The following is a 12088-nucleotide window of genomic DNA, read 5'->3' as shown; positions in this document are numbered from 1 at the left end:
AATATAAAGCGCGAGGTACACTTGGCTAGCTCTAAGGCTAGTTAAAAAGGGAATTGGGCAAGGGGGCCCTGATATGTCTTTATGGCTGCTTTTTTAGATTGAATGCATGTTGGAGTATTGATATTACTTCTTAGCATGCTATTTATGATTATGTAATCTATTGATTAACTGCTTATGAGCATGTTTATGTTTTCTTGCTTAGCCTTGGCTCACGGGTGCTACGTGGTGTAGGTAAAGGAAAGGAAAATATGGACCAGCCATGAGTTAGAAAGCTTCAGGGGCGGGATGTACATAGGCGGCCTACTCAGCCACCACAACCGAGGTTACTTGTTGGAACTAGGGTTGAACCCTGATTTTGCCGCCTAGGTCGACCCTTGTATTTATGTTGTATCTGTTTTGGTTTATAAACTATTTTGGGATCCCGTGTATCAAACTTAAACTCTTTTAATGAAGTGGTTACTGTTTGACCAAAAAATTTAGTACCTAAACCTTGTGTTAGTTTCAATTACATGTGTTTAAGTCCAAATGACTCGTTTAGCGAGTTAAGCACTATTTTAACTACACAGTGTAACGGTCCTGGATTAGGGAAGGTGTTACAGTTTGGCAGCTCCAGTCAAGGCGGTTAGGAATAAAACACATCGTAGGTCGATGCCTACATTATGGGCCCTCATTAAAGTGTTGAAGGTCCCGATGTAGTTAGGCAGATCAGTCATTCTGTCGTAGGTTACCATATGTGGCATCTTAAAGCCATGCGGGTACAGAGCTGCAGCAATGTGATGAGAAAAGAGCTCGAGCTCCTCATTAGAGTCACAATCATCCTTGTTTCTTTCTAATAGAAGGAGCCTCATCTGTTCCTCCATCATAGGAAGTCGATCTAGGGTTGGATCCCTCACTATCGAATTTTTTGGGAGCTGATGATAGCTCCCAATCCAGGCTGCGTGTTATCTGGGTTATTGTCCCTCCAAGCTGGAGCTTGGTTCATTGGGACGTTCCCATCATCACGCTTCACGTGAGGGTTTTACCTTGGCTAGTTATATCTCAGCTTGTTGTCCTGACTTGGCTGTCCCCGCTAGGAGTTTAAATGATCATGCAGGTCAGGCTGACGGTTTCTGCGGAAACAATATGTAGAGTTGAGATGTTCTCTCAAGTCAGGCTCTTGTCTTCGAGAGTGAGTGGTATGAACACTCTCTGGCCTTTCTTCATGACGACTCTCCGTCCAGTAGCTATCCTCAGCAAAACCCACCATTTGTTGACGAGGTCCGTGAGCATGACTATTAACACGAGCTTGAATCCTGGTATCTTGGGATCGAGTGACATGGGTGACCTCTTTGTGAACAGAGTTTCTTTGGTCATTCCTTTGAAGGGGCACAGTCCATCGAGGTTTCTAGGGTGCTGGAGCTCGCTGGGGAGATGGTGGTTACCTTATCGGGGAAGACACATGTCTTCCATCTGGGCGAACAACTCTTGGTCATCCATCATCCACCCTGATCTCCCTTACAGGGGGTAGGCCCTCTTCCTGGCCATGGTTATTAGCAGGGACTTGAACTGGTGGATTCGGTGGAACCCCACCTCACCTTGCATTTGTACCAGCCCTTCAAGATTGATCAACCTATCCTCTAAATATGTGAGTAGTTTGCCCATTCCTCTAAATGTGTGCAGATCGGTCGTTTCTAGGAATCAACTTTGATGGCACAATGCTCGGAGTGGAAGCCTGAACTGAACGGATCACGTTGGGGTGACAATGCCTTCGCGATCTACTCCCTCGAGATCCACTTGCCCTTCTTCCGAGATTCTGATCGGTTATAGGAGGTGGCAATCGGGAAAGGATATCATCAATATGCCTGTTGGCGTGGGCGAGCTGGCTCTTAAGGTCAACATTCTCTTGCTTAACCCATCCTATATAAAATGGATTTTCACGTTGGGGTAGTGACGATGAACTGTCTATTCCTTGTTGTTTCTAGGATGAACCTAAGGTTGTTTTCCAGGACGCCTAGGCACTGAAGTGCCTTCTCCAGCAGGGATGACCGCTCAAATGTCCCTCTGGTCTCTAGGCCCTTCTGACTCTTTGTCACGTGCTGACCTTCGGCTTCAGGTTAAACCCATGATGGCAGAGAAAGTATTAGGATGAAAAAGTTGTAAGCCTAATTTTTTCCTCTCAATGGAAGCATTAATCTATTGGTGAGGTTTTTCGGCAACAATGAATTAAGAAATTCGAGAAATAGAAATTAGAATTTATCTTAAACCCAACAACAACAACAACAACAACAATAATAATAATAATAATAAACATCAAGAATTTTACATGGTTCAGTGGTTAAAATCCACCTAGTGCACGAGTCTCTGTTATAGCTTTTTGTCTCTGAGGAAATTGTTTATGACAGTTTCTGCAGAGTTTTGGCATACAAGAATTTGTCAACAACAATAATAATAATAAACACCAAGAATTTAACATGGATCAGTGGTTAAAATCCACATAGTGCACGAGTCTATGTTAAAGCTATATGTCTCTGAGGAAATTTTTTATGACAATTTCTGTAGATTTTTGGCATACAAGAATCTGTCCATTCTCCCTCTATTTATAGGGGTTCACTAGACATATTTGAGAGTCGTTTGATACATTGTAATGTACAGGTTTGAGTAATTTCCCAAACGTATAATTGAATACACTTATAGACATAAATTACCTCTCGTTATACATTCACCAGGCAGGAGTTACAAGACAATTATTAAGCATTTAAACTCTTCGAGTCTTCAGGAATAAAATTATGTGTATTCTATGCATCGACAACGAGCTGAATGCGTGCTACGTGATCTAGAGGTTTCTAGACTTTCACTGACTCAAATAGTAAGATGCTCAAGCTACTTGTTATGCGATAAGAATATCTGCTGGGCGATCTCCTTATTATCTGGTCGGATAGGTCTTGATTCGAGCTACTAGTTTCAGGGAACTTGTTTTGCATTCTCGGAGCTATGAATAACTTCTTTAAATGCTTGATACCTGTACCATGAACATGACACGTTAGCTCGTGATTTTCATGTACAACAATAATCTTGTCTTGCCAACGATCAAAGTTAGTTCCATCGAATCTATCCAATCTAACCAATTCTTGTGTCATGAATTTCAAAACTGAAATCAAATATGATTCTTCCATGATGATGTATCTAAGATAATAGAGAATTTGAATGTTGGGATAGAGACCAACAAAAGATTGAGATATAGAATGCAAACCCTTGTTTTAGACCAAAACTCTTGGATCTTCTTGAAAGCTTCAAACCTTTGTTAGAACATCACTTGAACTTTCTTCTTCTTTAATGGGAATCAAAACAAGATTTATACATGAGGAGTATCGCTATCGACATTCTCTAATTACTAGCCTTTAATGGATGTTTGAGACTTTTCCAATAGGAAATGAGAATTGAGATTGAACAAGCCATAAAATTCACATAGACAATCACTTTCTTTATGAATTCCTTGGAGAAAACTTGTGATCTCGAGAATGGTTAAAGAGAGACATGAGAGAGTGATCAGGTAATTCAAAACTCTTATAGAATCCTTTTATAATGTAAGCATCGTATTAGGTCCAACCAATAGGCTTAAAGAATTTAAACACATCATTTGGAGCTTAAAACACGTGTCTCTACGGACATGTCAAGTGACGCGTCACCTACTAGCTGGCGATGCATTGCTGAAACCTTAGGGTTTCAAGCGATGCAACGCCACTAGAGTGGCGGCACAATACCACTTCGACTGATCAAAACTCTCAAAATTGACATTAAACGCTTCCAAATGCTCTCAAAATTTTTGGGCATCCTTAGATACATTTATTGTATCACTTTGGACCAAAAAAATACAATTTTTTAAATGCCTACAATATAAACTTTATTTTCACATCTTCACTATGTGAAATCATCAAGTGTTTTATACCTAACTTGTGTAGTAACAATTGATTTTTGTATTTTAACTAATCCTATCACATATCTCTTTTAGTATAAATAAATAACTATATATATATATTGAACCTACTACAAAAAAAAATTATGACAATTTTTACTATTCTGGGAAGTAATATTCTTCCAATATATATTAAAACAATCAATCAAATTAATTTTTTTTCGGAATAAACTATAGTTCGCTAACTTCATTGTATTTTAACAGGATAATGAACAATTTAACGCTGAGAGGGATGATTCCGGAAGAAATTGTAACATTTAGATATTTGACTTATCTGTATGGACTTTTTGTTAAGTAGCATTTAAGTTTATTTCTTTCTTTTTCATTGTGAATTTTTGTTTTTATCTGTTGAAAGTTGTTCCTTAAATTGATATTGTGTAGGAAAATCAAGTACAATCACTTTAATGGAACTTTACCAGCATTCCTCGGAAACTTATTTGCACTTGAACAATTGTAAGTATTGGAATTGTAAAATTGTTAGACTAGCTTCTACATGTAGCGCTACATTTTGTAGTGTGTATTTCTTTGTTTTATTAGTTACATATTGTAAGTTTTGTATAATAATATGCATACATAATCATGTATATAAGGTATAATGAATTTGAGTTTTTGTTTGCATATATCTACAAAGTATACAAGTACACATGTATACTTATCTTTTGATAAATATTTTTCTCGAGATTATTAACTTGAGTAATTTGGTGTTTGAGTATATGAATAGGTATAAGTGATTTCAATGAGGGTTTAGAGACTAGTCCTAAAATATATATTTGCTAAATATTAAATTATAATTATATTTTTGTTATGTGTATAAAAAATTTCTTTTATTTTTATCGGAAAGATGAGATTAGGTTTTGTAAGGACAACACTTGAACTTGTAGTAAATATTTGCTATAAGTTTAGACAATAGGTACCAACATCATGTATTTATATATTTGTGGGTTTCTTTTTAGGGATGTTGGCCACAATACATTTAGTGGGACCATACCAAAGGAGCTTGGAAAGTTAAAAAATCTAAATATGCTGTAAGTTGAAAGCAGTACTTTACAATAACATCAACTCTCTTTGAAAATAGGGTTGAGACTAATTTGTTACACTTTGTTTTGGCCGAGTAACAACTTTGGTGTCATCTATTACGAATAATTATCATCGGGTATCCTATAATTGTAAAATTAGTCAAAAATGGTACCCCCTACTTGAATTTGGACATCAATTTCTTTTATCATACCTTAACTACCATCAGCTATAAATCTTCTACTAATTAAAATATAGGGAATATGAGCATTTGGTATCTTATGTTTTTATCGAGTACAACTTTGGTATCTTTTATTACGAATAATTATAATTTGATATCTTATAATTGTAAAATCAGTAAAAAATTGTATCATAGACAGAAATTTAGTCAACATTGTTTTTATAATATACAAATTACTCTCAATTATAAATAATTCAAATATTATATTAAAATATTTTAATAAAAATAAAAACATAACTTGATAACTAAATAAAAATAAAATAACTTAAAACTTAATTAAATTAATTGTATTTATAATTGAAACGACAACTATTCTATTTCAATCCATTGTTCTTCAAAGCCTCAAACCCAGAAAAGAAGAACAAAAGATTTTGTGAAATCTTGTCCTAAATTTGAATTTGTTATTCATCTTTCTCGTTGTTCTCCACAGTTCAAACCAAATGAAAAAATTCAGACTAATACAAAAAAAAAAATCAAAATCTACATCAAAGCTAGATCAAGTTCTCTTCTCCATTTCTTTTTGTCACAGAATTTCTTTCACTTGATCAAATACAAATATTTTTCTTGTTCATATTCTCAAACAATGAATGAAAATCATATTCAGAATTCAAATAAACAAATCAAAATGCATAATATCCTTATTCAAATTTTAAATACAAAATCATACATAACCCGAAATATGAAATCTGAAAGTACCTTAAATATCTATGACTAAACTTATACCGAGCTTGACATTGTGGACTCAGTGTATTTTATAAGGTGTTCTTGATTTTTCGTATGGATTGAAGTAACATTTCTTTTATTTTTTGTCCATTTTTCGTACTATTTTTTTTACCGATTTTACAATTACAGGGTTCTAAAAGATAATTATTCGTAATAAATAGTACTAAAGCTATAATAGGCCAAAACATAAGGTACTAAATAGCATATTCCCATTTTAAAAAAATTAATTAATTCAGATTGAGCAAGGACAAATTTGGTCAATTATAGGTACCATTTTTTACTAATTTTACAATTACAGGATACCAAATGATAATTATCTGTAATAGAAGGTACCAAAGTTGTACTCGGCCAAAACACCGAGTACCAAATATGCATATTCCCTTGAAAATATTGGCCAACATTCATGTTGTCCATATTGACAGATGATTCAATTATACAAATATATATATATATATATATTTATACACTAATTGTATTTTAAGTATTTATTTAAATTCTTTACAATATGTGTTTTGTAGTGCTTTGGGAACAAACAATTTTTCTGGACCGCTTCCCTCAGAAATTGGCAATTTGCACAAACTTGAGCAGCTGTAAGTCTCTTTCATTAATTTTAGGGTTAATTTTTTTAATATATATATGAGAACAAAATATATTGTTCATGTTCATTTTCTATTTTTAAAATCTTATTTGCAATTATGTTAATTACATTGTTTTTACAAGAACTAAATATATTTGACCTAGAACAAAAGAATAATGATATATCAACTATATGAACTTGCCAACATAAGGTCACTATACTCTCCTATATATAAATATAGGGAACAATTACAACGCATCCCTTTTTTTTTTACAATATCGGTGCATCATTTTTCTATTTCGGCACTTGGATAGATATAATCCCAAATTTTTTTATGTGACGGTGTACATTATAAATATTTAGAATATCCTGCAAATTTTCAAGAAATTCTGAATAGTTTACGAGTTCAAACTGTCAAATTTTACACGCGTACACAAAAAAAATAGGCACGCGTGCAACAGACAGTTTAGACTCTGTTTTGGTACCATAATTTATTCAGAATTTTTTGAAAATTTGTAGGATGTTCTAGATAGCTATAATGTACACCATCATATAAAAAAAATTTGGATTATAAATATTCAGGTGCTGAAATAGAAAAATGATGCACCGATGTTGCAAAAAAAAGAGATACGTTGTAGTCGCTCTCTATAAATATATATGGCAAAGATACTACATAGTTAACTATAAGGTATAGTTATTATATAAATGCATAAAATAATGTATCAAATACACAAAATGATATATCAAATGGACATAATTATGTATCTATCAAAAAAATTGTAAATTTAAATGTCATCTATTGAATTTTATTTCAACCATAGAAATTATTGACTACACCATATAGTAAACTACACCATATCTTTGTCTTATATATATAAATTGTTAGACCTAACAAATTGATGGATTAATTTCTTTTCATAATTAGGATACGTTGTACATGGAAAGGAATTTATTTGTTTAATCCTTGAAGTTGTTGTACAAATATTGATTATTTGATTGGACGAAATGATGAACATTGAGAATAAAGAAAGAAAAATTCATGTGCCACCTGCAAAAAGGAACTTTGATGATCAAAGAAATGAAAATTTTCTAAACAATCTTGAAGAGTAACAAGAAGAAAAATAATTTCAAGAATCTCATATATATACAGGCTCATATTCCACATCACCTCTTTTGATTTTGAATGATTTGGTATTTTTTTTTATCAAAAAAAGGTTTGCAGGTTAGACCTTAAATCTGTCACTACACTTATTTTGAATGGAGGCAGAGCCAAGTTTGTTTTGCTTCTACATTTCACCAAGAAGAAAAACCTAGATTTTTAAACAATAATGATACACACTATTTTATTTATGTTTTAATATAGCTATTTCCTTGCCTTATATCAAGAAAGGGAAATATATCAAACAGTGTGCTTTGTATATTTCCTTCTTACATAAATATATGAAAAAAAAAATTATATATTTTTGCACCATATGTTTTATCTCATTATCTATTTATTTGGACTCTGTATTTTGATAAATTATTTTTTTAACCATATATTTTGTGAAATTGTTCAAATAAATACATAAACCTAATTTTATTGAAGAAAAAAAAAATTAAATATAACAGTACACTTATTAGACATAATGAAAGTGCTTTTGTTCCAAATTCTTAATTTGGTAAATTATTTGTGATTAGCTCAAATAAACTTTGACCAAAATCAGGTTTAAGGGTGTAGTTGAACAATTTTATAAAACATAAGGTCCAAAAAATAATTTGTCAAAACAAAAGGTTTAAAAATATATAAACTCCAAAAAAATCACTGATTACCTCTCCTTTATAGTTACATTTTAAAAAAAAATTGTATTTTTATTATTTTCTTCAATTATCATAATTCATTAAATATTTTTTTAACAACTATCAATTTGAACAAAATCTAACAATAATTGTAACATATGTAACCATTCATGAGTATATATTGACATAATCATTTAATATTGATATATATATATATTCATAGGTGTTTATTTAATTAATATGGATGATACATTTATTATTTTTTACCAAAGTTTCTACTTGTATATATTAACATAAGCCAAATTTGAACATATAGGTCACCTTTGGAGTAAGATTGGATTGGATAAGATTGTATTATTTTATCATGTGATTTTGTTATGAAATATGATTATATTTTGAAAATATTATTCCAACAACTTAAATAATCACCCTAGTTTGAAAAGAAATTATCCTATCCAATCCCCCATATTTATAGAATGATATATATATACATACATATATATTGTAACATTCACCATATAGCGGTGCTCTCATTAAGAAGAGCTTGTGTCGTTTCGTGGTTGTCTTGATTAGTTGGGGACATGATGGATATTGTGGGTAAAGGAATGGAGGAGTTGATGAGACATACAAAAAGATTGAATGCGGATGAGGAAGAAGGGGTTGTGGGAGCTCAATCATAAGGTCGTGGAGGTAGTTAATGGACACTATTTGGCAAGATGTTTATTCACCACTCGACTTGTGACCGAAAAATTGTTAGACACTAGAAAGGGCGTTGGGTGACCTGTAGGGCTGGAGTGTGAAGGTACTAGTGCATAAAGATAGTAGAGTGATAGTGGGAGTGAGTTGCAAGGTATTCAGTCATGTAACACCATGATTTTAGATAGGATGCCACAAATCTTTAATGTTGGTATGCTTGTCATGGATAAATGGCCAAGTAGCGGGGATTGGCAGGATGCCTATTTCAACAGGTACGAATTATGGGTTAGAGTCTTAGGAGTTCCCTCTTAGCTTCTAACGGAAAACAATGTGGAAAGAATAGGGAGCTTTGCTGCCAAAGTGCTCACCACAAAATTGGACGACCTTAATGAGATTGTACTGAGGGGATTTGTGAGGTTCAAAGTTGGTATTGGGGTGAATGATGTTGTTTGCTTTGAAAGAACAATGAAGTTCAAAGGAAAGAGAATATGGATCCAATTCAAATATGAGTGATTGCCTTTTATCTACTTCAAGTGTGGAAAAACTAACCATGACATGAGGTTCTACAAAGAGTAGACAGTTACAACTATGGTTCATGAAGGGAAAGAAGTTCCTACTCTTGGAACATGGATGAAAGTTGATAGTCACCTTTCATAAAGGTGAAGACGAAATTTCCGGCAGAATCAACAACTTTTTCAAGCCTAGTTCAAAAACGTTTTCGTCATGCATAGAAGAAAACTCAAAGCCCATACACAAGAATGTTGGCTTGCAAGGGACAAGTGGCAGATTCAATGGCACAGGTGAAGAGAACCAAGGACCTACCCATACTTATATGAGGGTACCGAGGAAGGGGATTAATAAACAAGGTCATGCAGAGATTTTTGGGGAGGGCCGAGACACGCACTCAGCTTAGGAGAGGGAAGAATAAGGTTTCGACGGCTAAAGAGAAGGGGCCAAGGGGTGTTGGGATAGTGAGTAGTCACCACCCTAATTACATAACTCTAAACAGTAAGTGCAATGTAAATATCAAAAGTAATAACACAAAAGAAGATGGGAAAATTAAAAATGAAATTAAAACTTCTGATCTCAGAAATATTGAAATCCTTGCAACAAAACTTGCCACGACGAGAATCGTTATCCAAATTCTCTATATTCCAGGTCTTTCCCAAGTTGCTTGAAGCTTCTGCAATAGTGAAATGAGAATTAAGATTCAACAAGCCTTGAAAATAGCACAAGTCAAGTAATTCTTGGTATTTTCTTGGGGAGAAAGAGTGTTCTTGAGAGCTAAGGAGAGAGAGACATTAGAAAGAGAATTGAGAAGTGTGATCAAGGCTTTACAACTCTAAAAGACCCATTTTATAGTGTAGGCACCGTCCTTAGGCTCAATCAATAAGATTAGAGCTTTTAAATACATCATTTTGTAACTAAAACTCGTAATTATCATCATAAGACAGGCGACATGTCACCTGTCCTTTGTCTTGGTTTTGGTTTTATGCTTTGTGGCGACATGTCGCCACCTAGGTTTCAACATGTCACCTCCCCACTACTTAGGGTGCCCAAAATCACCAAAAAGATACCTCCAAATGATTCCAAACTTTAAGGGTAAGCTTAGGTACCTCATTTCATCGCTTTAGACCTAAAAATATAATTTTTGAATGCCTACAACTCAATCTCCAATTTCAGACTTCCATTATGTGAAATCGTTAAAGATTTTACACCACCTTCTGTAAACTCATTTAGGCTTTGTATTTAACAAATCCTAACAAGGGTATCTATTGAAGCCCATATATAGGGCCCAAAGAGTGGGAGGGAGACTATGCTTACTAGAGAGTGTGGGGGCCTATCTGAAAACATTAGTCAAAAGATGGGCATTGGGCCTGAACTCGTGACATTAAAAGGAAAGGCAGGCCATAAACAAGTAGACACTTTATTTTTTAACCAAAGTCAAGAAATTTGTTTTGAAAATACAAAGCAGATCCATAAAAGTAGTGAAAAGTAGAACAAGGAAAAGTAGACACTTGTCAAAATTTGCTCAAAGAAAAAGAGAAGTAAGGAAGATAGTACGATTGGGGAAAGGCCTGGGAATGCTGGGAAATAGTTTAGAAGAGAGGGTTATTTTGGCTTAAGTTACCCAAAAATTAGTTTGGGGAATGCAACGAAGTTCAGGGCTTGGTATTCAATGGTGGAATCTCTAATCTAGGGGTTGAGGAACAGAAAAAGGGGATAAGAGAAAGATGGAAGATCAAAGTAGTTAAAAGAAGAAGCAACACACAAAGTAAAGGGAATGAGTCAGCCATATTTGAGGTCATCTCTTCACCAAAGAATTACATAGTTCAGGAAGAAGGTAAGGAAGTGAGGGAAATTGTGATGGCCAGTTTCTTATGACAATGAATTCTAGTTCATCTTTTAATGATTCTAAAACAGCGAACCTTGCGTTTCGACACATCGGATCCTTGGATGATTTGTGGGGATATAACAAGTACTTGATGAGGAATTTTGGAGAGGTGGTGGATGAATGTGGTCTAAAGGAGTTTAGGGTAGAAGGCAGTGATTTCACTTAAGGGAATAGAAATGATGGCAACTTGATCCTGCAAAAACTTGACAAAGGATTCTCAAACAAAGAATGGAGTAGGCTTTTCCCGAAGGCTGTCGAGAAACACTTGAGCCACTAAGGCTCTGATCATTGTCCTCTTGTTTTTTAGTTTTCTGGATGCTCAGAGGGAAATGACTATAATAAAGCGAAAGGAATACTATATTCCATTTTGAGGAGGCTTTGGAAAATGAAAATAAATGTAAGGAAATTGTAGAGGAGTGGCCCCATGTTTGGTCCCATAATGTTGTTTGCAATATGGCGAGCATACTTAAGAAATGTGGGAAAAAAATAAATGAATGGGGGAAATGTAGAAAAAAGAGACCTTTGTCGAAATTAATTGGAAAAAGGAGAAAGTGGAGAGGTTTTCTTTGTCAAGTAGTGTGGAGGATTAGTTGGCTCTGAAAGGTGAGGAAAAGGAGTTGAATAAATTGTTGCTATAGGAGGAGATGCTTTGGAAACAACAAAGTAAGGTGTTTTGGCTCGCTAAGGGAGACAAAAACTCTAAAACATTTCATA

At 34.1% G+C, this 12088-nt stretch overlaps 1 protein-coding gene across 10 annotated transcripts in view; it reads left to right on the top strand.

The window, feature by feature from the left end:
- LOC133802314 (probable LRR receptor-like serine/threonine-protein kinase At1g56140) overlaps positions 1-12088 on the top strand; it is a 94319-nt gene that overhangs the window by 27728 nt on the left and 54503 nt on the right. For 4 of the 10 annotated variants that reach the window (XM_062240606.1, XM_062240603.1, XM_062240602.1 and 1 more), the window contains 4 exons: positions 4157-4228; positions 4334-4405; positions 4906-4977; positions 6449-6520. In XM_062240606.1, the coding sequence (XP_062096590.1) occupies positions 4157-4228; positions 4334-4405; positions 4906-4977; positions 6449-6520 (288 nt within the window). Of the gene's footprint in view, positions 1-231; positions 367-4156; positions 4229-4333; positions 4406-4905; positions 4978-6448; positions 6521-12088 lie in introns of all 10 variants that reach the window. The other 6 variants (XM_062240610.1, XM_062240611.1, XM_062240604.1 and 3 more) reach the window with 5 other exon arrangements.

The sequence above is a fragment of the Humulus lupulus genome, chromosome 9 (assembly GCF_963169125.1).
Source record: "Humulus lupulus chromosome 9, drHumLupu1.1, whole genome shotgun sequence".
Lineage (NCBI taxonomy): Eukaryota > Viridiplantae > Streptophyta > Magnoliopsida > Rosales > Cannabaceae > Humulus > Humulus lupulus.
The sequence above is the reverse complement of the archived record's forward strand: the minus strand, read 5'-3'. Positions and strand labels throughout refer to the sequence as shown.